This window comes from Quercus lobata, chromosome 1 (genome assembly GCF_001633185.2).
Source record: "Quercus lobata isolate SW786 chromosome 1, ValleyOak3.0 Primary Assembly, whole genome shotgun sequence".
NCBI lineage: Eukaryota > Viridiplantae > Streptophyta > Magnoliopsida > Fagales > Fagaceae > Quercus > Quercus lobata.
Window position 1 is genome coordinate 55,312,446 of NC_044904.1, and position 19,909 is coordinate 55,332,354.

Consider the following 19,909-nt stretch of genomic DNA (forward strand, 5'->3'; position numbering starts at 1 on the left):
AATAAAATAAAAAATAAAAAATCATTAATTATACTAAAAAAAAAATAAAATAAAAAAACTAAACACACAACTCACCCCATTACAAACCTTCAAATCATTCTATCAAAAATATAAAAAACAATATCAAACCAAACAAAAAAAATTAATCATGATACACATACCCATAAAAAAACCTAATAATATATATATATATATATATGTATATATGTATATATATATATATATATATTATATATATTATATTTATATATGAAACTAACAATTAGAGAGATTGAGAAACCTTACCTGACATGAGGATGTGGGGTGAGTTGATTTGAATTTTGTAATGGGGTGAGATTTGAATGAGAGTAAAACAGCACAGCCAGATGCAGAATTTTATGCTGAAATGAAAATGAGTGAGAGGAAGGATGTGGGTAGTGCATGTGTGTACCTATAAGCCAGACAACTGAATGTAACCTACAATGAGTGAGCTGTGCAAACTGCAAAGGCACATGCTAGAGCTGTGCAAACTGCAAAGGCACGTTATAGAGCTGTGCTTGACATGACCAGACGCTAGAGCTGTGCAGCAAAGGCACGGAGCTGTGCTTGACTGTGCTTGACTTTGCAGTTATAGAGCTGTGCTTGACATGACCAGTCGCTAGAGCTGTGCAGCAAAGGCACGTTAGAGCTGTGCTTGACATGACCAGATATCAGACGAATAAAGTAAGAGTACTGTACTCAAAAATCGAGTTCGTGAGACTCGTTTTCCAGCTGGAAATCGAGTCTTATAGACTCGATTTCCACGGCTGGAAATCGACTGTTAGAAACTTGATTTTCACGTCGAAATCGAGTCTATAAGACTCGATTTCCAGGTGGACCATTTTACGCCAGATCACACAAGGAAATCGAGGCTCAAAGGCTCGATTTTGAGACTAAAATCGAGCCTCTGAGGCTCGAGATGCTATTAACCAAATATCTTTCTAAGTCTCGCCTACTAACTAGATTGTTTGGTTTTTAAGGCCAGTTGGCCATTTTCGCCTATATATTGTCCTCTATGTGTATGCTGGAAACTCCCTTAAGAGAGCTTGGGCCAAAAATAAGAAAATAAGCCAAGACCCAACAAGGACCATCCATTAAACTATAATGTCAATCTAGGCAAGAAAACTCTCAAGCAAATGAAGTTATCACCGCAACTTATAGCTTGATGGTGTGGTTCTCCATGGAACATAAGATAGGGGAAGTTGAGGGAATTAAACCATACCATTGTTCGGGAATGTTACATCGCATCCTTGAGGAGTAGTGGTTCCAAAGAATCTTTCACTATAAGAGAGATGATGGTGAGAGAAGAGGATAAGCAAAATTGTGCAAAACTAATATAAGGTCTGATCAAGATTAGGATAGAATGAGACCGATTATAGTAGACCATCCTCCATGTAAGCGGAGTTTTATATATCCCCATGATACAAAATACCACATCCAAAATAGAGAGAGTGGTCTGCCTTAGCTCTGAAATTATGCCAAAGATCTCAACAAGTGTATACAAGAACTCTTGATAGAAAATAAAGATGTGTATGCATATATGGAAAATAAGGACATATATTGAATAAATCCCAAAAATCATGGTCACCAAACTAAGCATGAAAAAAAAAAAAAAAAAAAAACCACAACTTCACCACGGGCCATCTTTGATTGAAGAAACTTGCCTCATTGATCTCAATCAAACAGCATAAGTTAAACCAAAACAATGGAAGGAAGCAAGTGGTACATATCATGATGAAGCATCTACTACCATTATGATTATTATTGCTTGCTGTTATAGTCCCAAGCAGCATTCCTTCTAATGTACCGAATTTTACTTGAAGATAAAAGAAGCCAAGCGTTTGGCCATAGCCTTAGCATTCTCAGTCTCAATTTTTAACATATGGAAAACATGGTCTTCACCCTCTACTTCAAACAATTCTATTTCGCCTTTCCACCCACTCTTCCTCACCATATCAACATACCAAACACCTCTATCCCTTAACAAATCCTTCCCAGCCACACACACAAGCAACCGATCACACCCAAGCCCAGCCAAGCTCGGTGCACCTGGCCCTTCTGGATTGATCATTGGATTGTCAACACCACCAGTTACTGAGGGATACACAAAGTTCCAAACTAAACTTGGCAAGCTCTTCTCGTGTACTTCCTTAGACTCTGAGCCAATTGGCTTAGAACCCCAAAAATAAGGATGGACAACATAAGCACCTAAAACTTTAACACCACAAGGCAAGCTCTCAACCCCAGCTCTCATAGCTATATTATGTACTATATTGCCACCAGCACTATCACCCCCTATAAAAATTCTTTCAAAGTCACCCCTATTGGTTAACCATGGATCTTTATCATTACCAGCTGATTGAGAGGCAACCCATTGAAGTGCAGCCCAGCAGTCTTCATAAGCAGCTGGAAGAGGGTGCTCTGGTGCAAGTCTGTACTCAACCGAGACAACGGCTACATTGATTTGGGAGACTAAGTTGCCGAGGTAGCAGTGATAGAGGCTTGAGAAGGCGGATTCAACGCAAAAGCCACCACCGTGAAAGTAGACCAAGATGGGGAACTTTTGGTTTTGGTTGTGGGAAGTGAGTTGTGGAAGGTAAAGGCGAGCTGAGATGGAAGGGTCCTCTGAAATGGTTACGTCTTTGGATGAAACTCCAGTTTCTGGATCTTGATCAGGTGATGGTGGAACAATCGGTGTGTCTTCGAGGCGTTCCACTGAGCCGTCCTTGTAGACCCGGATCAAAGGAAGAAGCTCTATGGCTACTTCTTTGGTGGCGGAAGTCATTGTAGCCTTTGGTTGAGAAAAGAGAGAAAATGGATGAAGGGAAACTATTATTGCTTGCTTGCAAAGCTTTAATGGTTAAAAGTGCAGGAAGAGGAAGACATAAAAGACCTTTGTGACAAAACTTCAGAATTTGTTCTCATCTGCTTGCTGACAATACGAACAAGTTGATAAAGACAAAACAGGTAATAAAGAAAAGCAAGTGTGTCTGCATGACTTCATCAGATTGTCTCGTGTCAGTGGATGTGGTTAGCACATCATTATTAGATGAATTATTAAAATATTAGTACATCATTTCATGAAGTTGAATCAATTAAGATATTTGCTTGTAGGATAGAATTTGAGGTTTATGCACAGTGGTAACAATTATTCAAGCATCTTCAACGGCATAAGCAAACACAAAATCATCACAATTTTAGAGAGTATGCTTCAACAGTTTCTCTAAGATGTAAAGAGTAGAGTATAACCGCAAGATGATGATCCAACATAAAATCCCCTCTTTCCCATTTCCCTTTCAAAAGTAACTTCATCTTCAAGTGGAGTTGTAGAGAGGCCATCAGAGATTTCATTGAAGTTGACTCAGAGATATGCTTGTGATTTGTGAACCATGTGCGTGCTGCATGTACAAAAGATTTGTTCGATAAAATAGTTTGAAAAAGATTGTTTATAATTTTATAAAATACATATAAGTGAGAAAATGATGTATAAATATGTTTGAAATATAAAAATATAAGTTTAAAATGATAGACCAAGCCCTCAACCTCTGCGAAAGTGTCTTGTCCCACACACAATCCAGGCACATCTTCAGATAAAGACAAAACAGGTAATAAAGAAAAGCAAGTGCGTCTGCATGACTTCATCAGATTGTCTAGTGTCAGTGGAAGTGGTTAGCACATCATTATTAGATGAATTATTAAAATATTAGTACATCATTTCATGACGTTGAATCAATTTAAATATTTTTTTAGGATAGAATTTGAGGTTTATGCACAGTGGTAACAATTATTCAAGCATCTTCAACAGCATAAGTAAACACAAATTCATCTCAGTTTTGGAGAGTATGATTACAAGATGATGCTTCAACAGTTTCTCTAAGATGTAAAGAGTAGAGTATAACCGCAAGATGATGCTCCAATTTAACTCTTTCCCATTTCCCTTTCAAAAGTAACTTCAGCTTCAAGTGGAGTTGTAGAAAAGCCATCTGAGATTTCATTGAAGTTTACTCAGAGATATGCTTGTGTACCATGTGCGTGCTGCATGTGCAAAAGATACTACCTCTGCTGAAGTGTCTTGTCCCACTCACAATCCAGGCACATCTTCAGATAGAGTACCACCGCAAACAGACATGGAGCTATAGTTGGACCTGGGTCAGTGCTCCTCAGACTAAAAATAAAAAATAACCTCTCTCTCTTTGACTCTTTGAACTTTCTCTTCCAATCTCTAATAAGGCCAAAGTTATTTTATTTTATTTTATTATAATAAATGGTGGTCAGGTGGCTCTAGGTTAGTGACTAACAACCGTAAACTATGTAAAACAACACAATGCGCATGTGATGTTCTGACAGTTCTGTGCATTTTAGTGTAGACTTGTAGTTTGGTTTGATAGTGTTTTTGTTATTTAGTTTCTTTTATAAAATTAAAAATATTTTTAGCGAAAATTTCATTTTGGTCTTTATTATCTTTAACTTGTAATCAATTTGGTCTCTACCGTTAACTCTTTAATGAAAAATGTCTACATGGCACATAGTGTGTGACAGCAGGCACACAAGATGCTAACGTGGCTAAAAAGTAATGTTTAAAAAATGCCACCTCAGCATTAAATTGAAAAAAAAAAAATGTGGAACATTGCTAGATTTTCCCGAATTTTCTTTAGCAACCAAAAACAAAAATGCAAGCCAAATCATTGGTGCAATTCTTTAGTTTTTGAGTTTGTTGGTTATTTGTTGACTGCTTGTGTGTATAGTGTTTGTCTATCGTGTGTAATGATTATAGATTATTGACTATATAATGACATGATAATTTCAAATTATATTTTATTTGTAAATTATGAAAAAGCCAATTACTATATTTTGATTTTTTTCAAAAAAAAAGCTTTAAATGATTTAGAAGCTAAAACTAGTGGTGCAATATTGCCAACTACTAATGTTGAGGAAAATCTAATGTTATTTCACCAAAAAAAAAAAAAAAATCTAATGTTCCATTTTCATAAATAATTGCACTGTAATAGTTTAAAAAACAATAATTTTGTATATTTTTATTTGTTGATGGTTTATTAAATGAATGTTTATTTGGAATTTTATTTTATTTTATTTTTTTTTTCACTTTTGCCTCTCCTAACCGCGAAGCAATTCCAGACCATAGTCTAGATTCACAGCGTTTTAACATTAGAGACAACAACGTATTTTTTTCATCAAAAAGAATATATATTTTTTAAGGCATTGGAAACTCACCAATGACAAATCTCTTGGCTCTCACTTAAACCAATTAATTGGATTTTCCGAAGCTATGAGTCATGAGTGGGAATGTAAGATCATAGAAGGAAAAAATTGGTTGAATGGTGCGACAAAGTGACAAACCATAAAGTAAAAGAAGCGATGGTTGAATTCTCACCTGTATTTCTCTTTTTTGTATTTCACCTCTGTGCCATGCTAACCAAGTGGAGGCTGAACCATTTGGAAGAAAGAAATTAAGAAGCACAGAGATAGATAAAGCGTTAAGGTATCGACCCAGATAAATAATAGCCCAATTCATGTAAATTTCCTTTTCTCTATTGGGCTTAACTAACTAATCACCCACCATGTAGATTCTTTAGTCTAATATCTTATCCAAACTAATTAACAATGGGCTTTGTAAGATAATATTATATTTTTAATTTGATAATGTGCGGTTAGACTTCTTAAAGCTCTCATAAAATTTTAATTTCTTCTTTTATGATGTGCACAGCAAATAATTAAATATGAAAATTTTTAATATTATGTCAAAATTGAAGGATGTTACAATTACTTTGTCAAGGTAAGTATGAATTTTAATTTCTTTTCGTATGATGCTGCAAGCCTGCGACAACATAGAAAGTAAAGATTTCAAGCGAATTTGTGTTGATTCCTAAAAATTATGATATTGTTATAAGAATTGTGAACTCAAAGTTGCTTATTGGAATTTAGGATCATCTTATTATGAAATTTTCCAATATTCACAAACAAAATTTCATCTAGGCTGACAGGTCTATAAATTCTTCTATCACACACACTCTTGGTTGGATGAAAAGAGAGGAGACTAAAAGGGAGTGAGGAGAAGTAGGTGGGGTTTCCACTCACCCATGTTTGGATATTTTATTTCGGAAAAATTTTACCTCCAGACTATTTTAGAGGGAAATTCATCTATCTACTGCATAGCGATTGATAAAATCATCCATATATTTTATAACCCATCTTTTTAATTAAAAAATACATTTTTTTAATTATTTTTCTTATACCAACCAAAATACCTAAAAAATTCTTAGTACAGTCAATACAAGTTGGTATGATATCCATTACATTTTTGGGGGCATTAATACTGGTTTTGTAATTGGTACCGATATTGTATTAACTAATTTGGTTTATGGATCACAGAAAATCAGGTTGTTGTCCATGAACTACTCCACAGCTTCAAGGTCAAAAAGGTTAAAACGGGCTTCATGGCCATTAAGTTAGACCTCCAAAAAGCATACGACAGAGTTAATTGGAGTTTTATCCAATCCGTGCTTACCAATTTTGAATTTGACAATGGCTTTATCAGGTGGATTTTAGATTGCATCTCATCAGTATCATTCGAAATTCTAGTTAATGGAGGCAAATCTGAATAGTTCAAACCTAGTAGGGGTTTGAGGCAAGGAGATCCTCTGTCGTCATACCTTTTCATTTTGGGGCAGGAGGTGCTATCGAGAATGCTGGATAAGGATCTCTGTTCAAGTAACATCAGCAATGTCAAAGCAAGTGTTAGAGGTCCTGTTGTGACACATGTTATGTACACTGACGATATTGTCCTCTTCTCAAAAGCCACTAAAAAAGATGCAGAAATCTTAGCAAAGTTTCTTGACAAGTATTGTGAGTGGTCAAGCCAAAGCCTAAATACAGGCAAATCTGGAATTTTTTTTCCAAACATACATGTTCATCAAGTAGAAGAGCCATAAAACACCATCTCCAAATGTAGAGCCTCAAAAAGGAAGCTATCTATTTATGAGCACCCTTTTTCATATCTAGATCCCCCTCAAAGGATTTCAAATTCCTTCAAGAAAAACTAGAAGCTAAGCTAACTGGGTGGAGAAGCCGATGTCTGTCTTGAGCAGGTAGGTGCACCCTCATCAATTCGGTCACCCAAACCATACCAAACTTCACTCTTTCTGCTTTCAATATTCCAGAGAAGATTTGTGATAAGCTTGACTCCTTAACTAGGAGGTTTTGGTGGAAACCAAAGGAAAAAGAAAGAAGATTTGTAGCCTAGAAGGCTTGGGACAATCTATGTCGTCCCAAAAATGTAGGCGATCTCGAGTTCAAAAAAGCCAAGGAAGTAAACTCAACCCATCTAGCTAAGCTAGCCTAGATGGTATATTCAGGGAAGAGAAGCATGTGTATGGATTTACTCCATGAAAAGTACAAAGTTAGCAATGATTGGCTCCGAGCTGACCCATCTAAAAAAGTTTTACCCACATGGAGAGCAATTGAGTGTGCTAAAAATCTTTTCGAAAAAGGAGCATGCTATCAGCTTGGTGATGGTAGGATAATTGATGTTTGGACAGATCAATGGGTCCCATGGCTAGAGGGCTTCAAGCCTCAACCTAGAGTGAGCACAGTCACTCAACACCCTCTAAAGGCTTTTGAGCTGATAGATCAACATTCTAAATCCTGGAACTCCAATATGATTGCTGACTTGTTCTCTGCCGATTCAGCTAGAGCTATTTTAGCTATTCCAATTCCTTAAAATTCCAAGCAAGACAAGCTCATTTGGGTGCCAGACTCTAAGGGTATGTTTTCTGTCAAATATGTTCATGATTTTTCCTTCAGATCATCTAGCGGTAACAACCAACAAAACAACCTCTAGAAGAAGCTTTGGAAAACAAGGTTACCTGAGAGATTAAAAATGTTGTTATGGAGAACAGGAGTAGACGCACTTCCTACGAAGGTGAATCTAAGCTGAAGAATTGATCATTTTGATCCTACTTGCATCATTTGTAACTCTGGAGTTGAGTCTTGTGTACACCTCTTCTTTGAATGTCCATTTGCTAGAGCTCTTTGGGCTTCAATCTGCTAGGGTATCAGAATTAATCCCCCCTCCTTTGTTTCCAATGAAGACATTGTTAAGCTCATCATATCTCCCCCTCGCTCTCCACTCCCAGTTCAAGACCAATGGACCATTCTGCTTAAAATGATGCTAATTATTGATGAAATTTGGAGGACGAGAAACCTGACCCACTTCCAGGAAAGTAGAGCTGACATACACAAGGTGAAGCAAAATGTGCTTTCAAGATTCGTGGAGCTCTCCAAAACCTTCTTGGCCTTGACTCCTACTCCTTCTGTACAACCCATTTCGAGGTGGACCCTACCCCCCATTGGCTGGGTCAAACTCAATGTGGATGGGGCACTAAACAACTCCAAATCAGCTTTAGCTGTTGTAGCTAGGAACCACTTGGGTGAAGTTCTGTTTATTTAGGGCTTTAGACATCATCTTTGCACAGCATCTCAGGCAAAAGCAGCTGCTATTCTACCAGCTATCCACCTAGCAATTCAAGAATAATGGATGATTGTCATTATTGAAAGGGATGCTCAAGTGTGCTTCAATGCTCTATCATCACCTGATCATTTCCCTGACTGGAACATAAGTACTATTGTTAGCAACATAAATAGTTTACTTTCTTGTTTTGTTTCTTGCAAGTTTAGATGGATTAGGAGAAACAGCAATTCTGCAACACATGCAGCTGCTAGATTTGCACTCAACTCCCTCCAATCATTTTGTTTTAATAAAAGCAATCTTCCCCTTTCTCTTGAGTTTGTTTGTAAGGGGGATTGCTCTCCATGTTCTTAGTTTTGAGTAATGACATTGAAGTTTAGCACCAAAAAAAAAAAAAAAAAAAAAAAAAAACTAATTTGGTTTATGTGATTCAACAACAATAGTTTTGTTTGTGGTGTGAGTGCCATTGGGGGACATGGGGTCTACATGGGTCAATAACATTACTTACATACATAGTATAAGGAAGATGGGTGTAACATGGGGTTTACATGGGTCAACAACATTCCTCGCATATGGAGTATGAGGGAGTACAAAACGTGAAAATGAGAAATATGGAATTTTTACTTTTAAAATAGGTGATAGAGTTTAAACTTAAGATCATAGTTGTTAGTATAGTATAATACACGATACGTATCGTATCGCGTACAAAAGGTTTCATGCTCATAAATCGTACAATAAATAGGTGTGTATCATATGAATCATATGGTATCCTAAAATTGTATGTATCGTATGATACATAAACATGCGGGTTAGAATTGATTTTTTTTTTTTTTTTGGTGGCTTAAAATTTATATTTTTTTCTTTTGTTTTTATTTATGAATTTATTTGAGTCCAACTAGTTATTAGACTTATTTTTAACACAATTATTAGATTACTTCGTTGAGCCCAATAAAATAATATGTTCATGAGTTTTTTCCTTTTTCTTTTTCTCCTAAAAATTTAGAACTACACACTTGACATTTCACTTTCGTATTTGCAAATTTCTTTTCTAACTATGAATAAATTATTATTTTTACTTTTGCTAATTGTTATAAGTCTAACAATCAATAATGCCAAAAATAAATATAAAAAAATATATTATTAAAAAAAAAAGAGATAGTAAATGCTAATGATGATGTAAAAAAGTGTCAATGAAGAAATAATTTCACAAGATGAACATGATAACATAGAATTAAATGGAGTTGGTTACACAAGCTGATGGATATTATGAAAAAAAAAATTATTATTGTGGCTCATATGCCATATATTATTACTTTTGAGATCAATAAATTTGAATGTGTATGTTATAAACAAATGTTAATTTGATTTATTAATTTATATTTTTTTTAAATATTATTATATAAGTAATTGTGGAGGGGGGGGGGGAGGAGGGGTCCGAGAGAGGTACCCATGCCAAGACAAGCCCAAAGAGATCTTTGGCCCAATACACTATCAGACAAGGCCCAACCCAACTAATATACTCAATGTATCCGACAAACTGGAAAACCAGAGGATTACACTCCACCCGAGGAGGCTTCACAAAGGGTGCCCCGTGGAAGACGAGGAGGAAGCTAGCATAGTTGAAAAATAAAGAACCGAAGTTAGCCATAGTCCCAGATGCAAGTGAGAGGGAAAGGAAACTTTCAAGTAAAGCAATAATCAACTCCACATTAAATGCAGTGCACAACTCAATGACAACCATCACCTCCGCAATAAACGTGTACAATTGTACACATTTGTTGAGTTTACAATGTAGGATTTACATTGCTAGTATAGTATAAACTAAGAATTTTCCTTTTTTATATATATACATTTTTGTGACAACGAGTTTCATGTGGCTCATCCCAATAATCTCTCGCATTTAAGTCTTTGACATTCTCATCAAAGTGCATCATACATTGTATAGTTCTCCCCAAACCACCTGGCATTACTAAATTGAACCACATGATATTACAAGTTGGGTTAGACCCCAAAGCTAACTTCGACATCACTTCCTAAACGCACACTAAATCTATATCTACAGGTTGTGCTTTGGACAATCCACGATAAAGAACAAGTTATAATGGTCTTCAACTCAAATTTTCTTAAAATAATCATTTTTGGCCAATTAATCTTTAGTTCAAATGGCACTTCCTCATCTCACAAGCTTCAAAATTCATTCTAGATGCTTAAATTCTTCCCACATAGCACATAAATCCCCTTCCACATTTGAAGTATACACTCCAATAAAATCCTAAATGAATCTTTCCCCTACATTTTTTTTTTTTTTTTTTTTTTTTTTTAAAGACGAAAGGATGTAATAGTCTAGTAAAAGGTATCTTTCTCTATGTTGAAAAGACAAGAAACAGAGTATTGACCAATATCCACATCAATCTTTTTCACAACCCACCATTCAACATGAGATGAACAGCCAAGTAACACCATCATTTAACAAAATAGTCCAATATATAAAAGCCTATACCTTATCCAAGAAAAAAAAAACTCCTAGCATGCTCCTTAGTTATAACTTTTTTTCATTTCTTGAAAAGCATATCACATCTCCCTTCAAATTACACATATAAATCCTTCCAACAGACTATTGTTAAAGATCATTCAAACCCCAAATATTTCAAGAAAAATCTTCATATTCATAACAGATGTTGAAGAATCTCAATGCTAGTCCTCCTCCCTCCCCTTCTACCTAAACCATCCTTCTCTATATCAAAATTAGTGGAAGAAGCCAAATTTTTTAACTACAGAAATCCTTTATTGCTATTATTACCCAAAACTGTGGACCTACCTTCAGAGTTTTCCCTGAAGCTAGTTTGATGTGCCTTATTAGATGGACCCACTATTTCTCCCTTTTGGAACACACTTCCACACGTTTTTAAAATATATTTATCAACCCAACTTACATGCCGAACTAACTAGGCACAAAAATACCACAAGGTTTTTTTTTTTGGGCAAAGTTTGAATGTCGTCGGTAATTAGAGACAATTCTTCTTCTATTATGCTTGTCTGCCCAATGTATGATCTGGTTCTTACAAATACCTCCTACTGGCACCTAAGAATTGAGAACCACGCACGTCAAATCTTAGCTTGTTGGTCAAAAGTCCAAAGTCCAAACTCCACTCTTATGCATCCTTTGAGATCCTATCTCCCCTGCTTGACATAAACCCTCCACATTGATAACCTTGCTGGTCAGTAAAGGCACCAGCTAATACTATAGTGTCAGCAACTCAAGACAACATACCCCCAATGTTATTGCCAAGAATCTCCAGTCATCTTCCAACAGGATTAGTGACTCTACTTTGGAAGGATCTCCTCCATGATTTTGACAAGGATTCATTGACTTCGTTAGTTGTGTCCCCACAAAATTTTGCCCTAGAAATAGCCCTAAAATTCAAATTCTAAGGCATCATCCATATAAATTTCTCCATTCTAGTATGCAAATAACCCCCTTCCTCACCCTAATATGAAACTCTAAAATCTCTATGAATCTTTCACTGCTTTTCTTTCTACAAACCATTTCAATAACCCAATACACATCCTAGAAATGCTTGAAAAAATTTCTTATATGATTTGATCTCACCTTCTCTAGCCAGCCCTCATTGATTTCAACCTTTCCAAACCCATATCAAAACCAAATAACCATGAAACCTTTCCTAGATACAAATCAAATCTAACATCATAAGCAAAGACAACAGTTTTTGAATCTATCCATAGTGCACCAATACTAGTTTTTGAAAATCTAAGCATTAAATTTCATGTTGCTTATATTCTTAATATGTATATCAACTTTCATTCAAATTGAATATTATTTACTATCCAATCAATAACTTATTTTTTATACACAATTTTATATCACAAAAACTTGAAATTTTAACATTTGTTTGATGACAAAACAACTGAACTTTGATCTTCTTGCAATTTTATAAGCATAAAGGATATAATAAGCATGCAATTCAACGGTTAGGTTTTTAAGATTTACACATAATATAAAAATATATGAAGTGTTTGGAGAGAAACTTCTTTCATCATATATGAGACAATTGTTGGAAAATCATTAGTTGGTTTCTAACAAAAAGTTATTACGACTCTCTCAACTTTTGCTCTTTCTCTTTCAATCTCTCAGTCACTCAACAACCCCTTGGGAGATCTAGACTTTGGGATTAGACAAAAAATTTGATCCGAACCTTTGTAAATGGTCTTTAAAAAAAGAGGTTCATAAAAAATGTAACTTTGTAGCTCATGCATTATCACACCACACCAAATCGCCTAGATTTTTCAATGCCAAATGTACATAAGGAATTATAACAATAAAAGTATTTCCAAATTTTAAAGATAATTATAAGTTTACATCTAAACTCAACAAACGTGTACAAACATGTACAATTGTACACATTTGCTAAATTTGAAATGTAGGATTTACACTGCTAGTATGGCATAAACTAAGAATTTTCTTTATATATATATATATATATATATATATATATTTTTTTTTTTTTTTTGTGACAACGAGCTTCATGTGGCTCATCCAAATAATCTCTCCCATTTAAGTCTTTGACATTTTCATCAAAGTGCATCTTACACTGTATAGTTCCCCCAAACCACCTGGCGTTACTAAATTGAACCACATGATATTACAAGATGGATCCGACCCCAAAGCCAACTTCGACATCACTTCCCAAACGCACACTAAATCTATATCTACAGGTTGTGCTTCAGGTAATCCACAATAAAGAACATGTTATAATGGTCTTCAACTCAAATTTTATCACAGAACTTGGGCTTACACAAGTAACTTTAAAAAATACAAGGTTACGTCAAGGAGTTTTACAAAACCCAACTTCACCAACTTGTTGAAAGAAATCCAACGCACCTTTGAGACTCTTTGCTTTAACACATTTCAATGGCCATGATAAGAGGAAGAAAAGCTCAAAACTAGACCTTATCTCTCACACTTGTGTGTTCTTTTTGTTTTTGTATATACGGTCCTCTATGTGTACGCTAGAAGTTCCCTTGGGAGAGCTTGGGCCAAAAAAAGAAAAAGGAAAATAAGCCTTAATGAGTTAAGACCAAACAAGACCTAACTTTTTTCCCAAAGAAAAAAAAAAGAAAAAAGAAAATAGACCCAACTTGTGTGTTAATTTCATTTTTGTATATATTGTCCTCTATGTGTATACTGGAAACTCCCTTAAGAGAGCTTGGGCCAAAAATAAGAAAATAAGCCAAGACCCAGCATGGACCTTCCATTAAACTGTAATGTCATTCTAGGCAAGATAACTCTCAAGCAAATGAAGTTGTCACCACAACTTATAGCTTGATGGTGTGGTTCTCCATGGAACATAAGCTAGGGGAAGTCGAGGGAATTAAACCATACCATTGTTCAGGAATGTTACATCGCATCCTTGAGGAGTAGTGGTTCCAAAGAATCTCTCACTATAAGGGAGATGATGGTGAGAGAAGAGGATAATCAAAATTGCGCAAAATAACCAATATAAGGTCTGATCAAGATTAGGATAGAATGAGACCGATTTTAGCGGACCAACCTCCATGTAAGCGGAGTTTTATATATGCCCATGATACAAAATAGCACCTTCAAAATAGAGAGAGCGGTCTGCCTTAGCTCTAAAATTATCCCAAAGAGCTCAACAAGTGTATACAAGAACTCTTGATAGAAAATAAAGATGTGTATGCATATATGGAACATAAGGACATATATTGAATAAATCCCAAAAATCATGGTCACAAAATTAAGCATGAAAAAAAAAAAAAAACCAGCTTTACCACAAGCCATCTTTGATTGAAGAAATTTGCCTTATTGATCACAATCAAACAGCATAAGTTAAACTAAAACAATGGAAGGAGGCAAGTGGGACTCATCATGATGAAGCATGTACTACCATTATGATTATTGCTTGCTGTTATAGTCCCAAGCAGCATTCCTTCTAATGTACCAAAGCTTTTTTTTTTTTTTTTTTTTTTTTACTGGAAGATAAAAGAAGCCAAGCGTTTGGCCATAGCCTTAGCATTCTCAGTCTCAATATTGAAGATATGGAAAACATGGTCTTCACCCTCCACTTCAAACAATTCTATTTCGCCTTTCCACCCACTCTTCCTTACCATATCAACATACCAAACACCTCTGTCCCTTATTAAATCCTTCCCAGCCACACACACAAGCAACCGATCACACCCAAGCCCAGCCAAGCTCGGTGCACCTGGCCCTTCTGGATTGATCATTGGATTGTCAACACCTCCAGTTACTGAGGGATACACAAAGTTCCAAACTAAACTTGGCAAGCTCTTCTCGTGTACTTCCTTAGACTCTGAGCCAATTGGCTTAGAACTCCAAAAATAAGGATGGACAAAATAAGCACCTAAAACTTTAACACCACAAGGCAAGCTCTCAACCCCAGCTCTCATAGCTATATTATGTACTATATTGCCACCAGCACTATCACCACCTATAAAAATTCTTTCAAAGTCACCGCTATTGGTTAACCATGGATCTTTATCGTTACCAGCTGATTGAGAAGCAACCCATTGAAGTGCAGCCCAGCAGTCTTCATAAGCAGCTGGAAGAGGGTGCTCTGGTGCAAGTCTGTACTCAACCGAGACAACGGCTACATTGATTTGGGAGACTAAGTTGCCGAGGTAGCAGTGGTAGAGGCTTGAGAAGGCGGATTCAATGCAAAAGCCACCGCCATGGAAGTAGACCAAGATGGGGAACTTTTGGTTTTGGTTGTGGGAAGTGAGTTTTGGAAGGTAAAGGCGACCTGAGATGGAAGGGTCCTCTGAAATGGTTACGTCTTTGGATGAAACTCCAGTTTCTGGATCTTGATCAGGTGATGGTGGAACAATCGGTGTGTCTTCGAGGCGTTCCACTGAGCCGTCCTTGTAGACCCGGATCAAAGGAAGAAGCTCTATGGCTACTTCTTTGGTGGCGGAAGTCATTGCAGCCTTTGGTTGAGAAACAGAGAAAATGGATGAATGGAAACTATTATTGCTTGCTTGCAAAGCTTTAATGGTTAAAAGTGGAGGAAAAGGAAGACGTAGAAGACCTTTGTGACAAAACTTCAAAATTTGTTCTCATCATCCTGCCGACAAAACAGGTAATAAATATAAGCAAGTGGGTCTGCATGACTTCATCAGATTGTCTAGTGTCAGTGGCTGTGGTTAGCATATCATTATTAGATGAATTATTAAAATATTAGTACATCATTTCATGACGTTGAATCAATTTAAATATTTGTTTGTAGGATAGAATTTGAGGTTTATACACAGTGGTAACAAATTATTCAAGCATCTTCAACAGCATAGGTAAACACAAAATCATCTTAATTTTAGAGAGTATGATTACAAAATGATGCTTCAACAGTCTCTCTACGATGTAAAGAGTGGAGTATAACCGCAAGATGATGCTCCAACATAAAATCCTCTCTTCTTTGGTGGCGGAAGTCATTGCAGCCTTTGGTTGAGAAAGAGAGAAAATGGATGAATGGAAACTATTATTGCTTGCTTGCAAAGCTTTAATGGTTAAAAGTGGAGGAAAAGGAAGACATAGAAGACCTTTGTGACAAAACTTCAGAATTTGTTCTCATCTGCTTGCCGACAATTATACGAACAAGTTGATAAAGACAAAACAGGTAATAAAGAAAATCAAGTGGGTCTGCATGACTTCATCAAATTGTCTAGTGTCAGTTTAAGTGGTTAGCATATCATTATTAGATGAATTATTAAAATATGAGTACATCATTTCATGACGTTGAATCAATTTCAATATTTTTTTAGGATAGAATTTGATGTTTATGCACAGTGGTAACAATTATTCAAGCATCTTCAACAGTATAAGTAAACACAAATTCATCTCAGTTTTAGAGAGTATGATTACAAAATGATGCTTCAACAGTTTCTCTAAGATATAAAGAGTGGAGTATAACCGCAAGATGATGCTCCAACATAACTCTTTCCCATTTCCCTTTCAAAAGTAACTTCATCTTCAAGTGGAGTTGTAGAAAAGCCATCAGAGATATGCTTGTGAACCATGTGCGTGCTGCATGTGCAAAAGATTCTACCTCTGCTAAAGTGTCCTGTCCCACACACAATCCAAGCACATCTTCAGATATAGAATATAGTCTGGATTCACAGAACGTTTTAACATTTGAGACAAGAACGTATTTTTTTCATCAAAAAGAACCTATTTTTTAAGGCATTGGAAATTCACCAATGAGAAATCTCTTGGCTCTCAATTTTACCCATTAATTGGATTTTCCGAAGCTATGTGTGGAAATGTAAGATCATAGAAGGAAAAAAATGTTTTAATGGTGGGACAAAGTGATAAACCATAAAGTAAAAAAAAGCGATAGTTGAATTCTCACCTGTATTTCTTTTTTATATTTCACCTTTGTGTCGTGCTAACCGAGTGGCGGCTGAACCATTTGGGGGAAGAAAGAAATTAGGAAGCACAGAGATATATAGAGAGTTAAGATGTCGGCCCAAATAAATAATAGCCCAATTCATGTAAATTTTCTTTTCTCTATTGAGCTTAACTAACTAATCACCCACAATATAGATTCTTTTGTCTAATATCTTATCCAAACTAATTAACAATGAGCTTTGTAAGATAATATTATATTTTTAATTTGACAATGTGCAGTTAGACTTCTTAAAGCTCTCATAAAATTTTAATTTCTTCTTTTATGATGTGCACAGCAAATAATTAAATATTAAAATTTTTAATATTATGTTAAAATTGAAGGATGTTACAATTACTTTGTCAAGGTAAGTATGAATTTTAATTTCTTGCAACAGCATAGAAAGGGAAGATTTCAAGCGAATTATTTGTGTTGATTCCTAAAAATTATGATATTGTTATAAGCATTGTGAGCTCAAAGTTGCTTATTGGAATTTAGGACCATCTTATTATGAGTTTTTCTAATATTCACAAACAAAATTTCATCTAGGTTGACAGATCTATATATAAATTCTTCTATCACACACACTCTTGGTTGGATGAAAAGAGAGGAGATTAAAAGGGAGTGAGGGGAAGTAGGTGGGGTTTCCACTTACCCATGTTTGTATATTTTATTTTTGAAAAATTTTACCGCCAAACTATTTTGGAGGGAAATTCATCCAACCTACTACATGGCGATTGATAAAACTATACATGTTCTTTATAACCCACCTGTGGGGCCCAACAATTCGTGGACCAGGCCCATTTATCCTTAGAGCGTCCGAAAGCCCAATCCGAGGAGAGCTGTGGCCCAAGCTCTACAACGCAGAGCACAAAACAATTTCTGGGAAGCAGCCGAGGACAGTTTAGTCCTCGGCAGATCCATAATCCCACTAGAATAAAGGGGAAAAACTGGTATAGGGACAAATTAGTAAGGAAATCCAGAATATCTTGGGGAAGTTATCCATACTACCCTTCTAGATAAGGCCCGACGCCTGACAGAGCCGTACTCTGCAGCCTTATCAACCACCCCCTACAATTCTGGGATTAGACGGATGGGACAAGTATCAGTCTTGCAAAGATTGACCCTACACGTGGACGAAGGACAATTAACACAGACGAATATAAAAGAAGAAAGCAAGTAAATCTAAGGGAGGACCCCAGCCCACCTTGGGAAAAAAGAAAGATCACATGGGGAAGAACATCTCAACAACACCGGACTTCACTGGAGAATGTCCGTCGTTGGATAACCGGGGTAAGACCTCAATGGTCCTCGGATCAACTCCGAGGAGTCCCATTCCATAGGGTACGACGTCCTAGGGCTTAAATGTTCAGGCCCAACTCCTTTTTCTACCTGAATTCCTATAAAGCCAGGATCGGACATCGCCCCGTGATCAGCGGCTAGCTTTTCAAGCCCACTCTCTACAAATCATATTGTGAGGGATCTTTCGTACGCGAGCCCAACATCCTTATTGGGCCGCCAGAGAATTGTGTCCTTACACCACCCTTTTAAAATATATATATATATATATATATATATTTTAATTATTTTTCTTATACCAACCAAAATAACTAAAAATTCCTAGTATAGTCAATACGTGTTGGTATTATATCCATTACATTTCTGGGGGCATTAATAATGGTTTAGTAATCAGTACCGATATTATATTAGCTAATTTGTTTTATGTGATTCAACAACAATACTTATGTTTGTGGTGTGAGTGCCACCAGGGGCATGGGGTTTACATGGGTCAATAACATTACTTATATACGTAGTATAAGGAAGATGGGTGTAACATGGGGTTTATATGGGTCAACAACACTCCTCACACATGGAGTATGAGGGAGTACAAAATGTAAAAATAAGAAATATGGAATTTTAACTTTTAAAATAGGAGATAGAGTTTAAACTTAAGACCATAGTTGTTAATATAGTACGATACGCGATACACATCATATCATGTACAAAAGGTTCCGTGCTCATAAATCGTACGAGAAATAGGTGTGTGTTATATGAATTGTATTATATCCTAAAATTGTACGTATCGTATGATACATTGACATGTGTGTTAAAATTGATTTTTTTTTTTTTTTTTTGTGTTTAAAATTTATATTTATATATATATTTTTTTTTTGTTTTGTTTATATTTATGAATTTATTTGAGTCCGACTAGTTATTAGACTTATATTTTAACACAATTATTAGGTTACTTTGTTGAGCCCAATAAAATGACATGTCCATGAGTTTTTTTCTTTTTCTTTTTCTCCTAAAACTTTAGAACTACACACTTGACATTTCACTTTCATATTTGCAAATTTATTATCTAACTATGAATAAATTTTTATTTTTACTTTTGCTATTATTGTTATAAGTCTAACAATCAATAATGCCAAAAATAAATATAAAGAAATAATTATTTAAAAAGAGAGAGAGAGAGAGAGATAGTAAATGCTAATGTTGATGTAAAAAAGTGTCAATGAAAGAAATAATTTCACAAGATGAACATGATAACATAGAATTAAATGGAGTTGATCAAGAAGATGAATATGATGAAAAAAAAAATATTATTATGGCTCATATGCCATGTATTATTACTTTTGAGTTCAATCAATTTGAATTTGTATGTTATAAACAAATGTTAATTTTGATTTATTAATTTATATATATATTTTTAAATATTATGATATAAGTAATTGTGGGTAGGGCTGTCCTCGGGTCGGGTTTGTGCCCAACCTATAACCGACCTGGTCAGATCGGGTGGAGAAATTCTAGACCCGCTGTCAATCACGAAAAGCCACCGGTCAAGTCGGATTGGACTTGGGTGGGCGGCGGTCAGAGTTGATTTCGATTGAAATAAATTGTAACAAACAATGAAGAAACAAAATCAACAAAAATCAACAGAGCAAAAATCAAACTTCAATGGTTTGAT

General features: G+C 35.6%; 2 protein-coding genes and 1 long non-coding RNA gene across 3 annotated transcripts; 1 reads left to right on the forward strand and 2 right to left on the reverse strand.

Moving 5' to 3' along the window:
- Window positions 1-1,829: 1,829 nt before the first annotated feature.
- LOC115992794 (2-hydroxyisoflavanone dehydratase-like) lies at window positions 1,830-16,032 on the reverse strand. The gene is made up of 2 exons (XM_031117039.1): window positions 15,976-16,032; window positions 1,830-2,789 (listed from the first exon to the last, which is right to left on the reverse strand). The coding sequence occupies exons 1-2, from the start codon at window positions 15,987-15,989 to the stop codon at window positions 1,832-1,834; spliced, it is 972 nt and encodes a 323-aa protein (XP_030972899.1). The 5' UTR covers window positions 15,990-16,032; the 3' UTR covers window positions 1,830-1,831.
- On the forward strand, window positions 2,745-16,056 carry LOC115992841. Its single transcript, XR_004092696.1, has 3 exons — window positions 2,745-2,804; window positions 14,393-14,396; window positions 15,995-16,056. It is a non-coding gene; the product is annotated as an uncharacterized LOC115992841 (long non-coding RNA).
- LOC115992804 (2-hydroxyisoflavanone dehydratase-like) lies at window positions 14,146-15,662 on the reverse strand. Its single transcript, XM_031117049.1, has one exon. The coding sequence runs from the start codon at window positions 15,479-15,481 to the stop codon at window positions 14,510-14,512; it is 972 nt and encodes a 323-aa protein (XP_030972909.1). The 5' UTR covers window positions 15,482-15,662; the 3' UTR covers window positions 14,146-14,509.
- Window positions 16,057-19,909: the final 3,853 nt, after the last annotated feature.

What these genes read in the sequence shown, in the direction of transcription:
- LOC115992804 (XM_031117049.1), bottom strand. Translation starts at nt 15,481, where the DNA reads ATGACTTCCGCCACCAAAGAAGTAGCCATAGAGCTTCTTCCTTTGATC.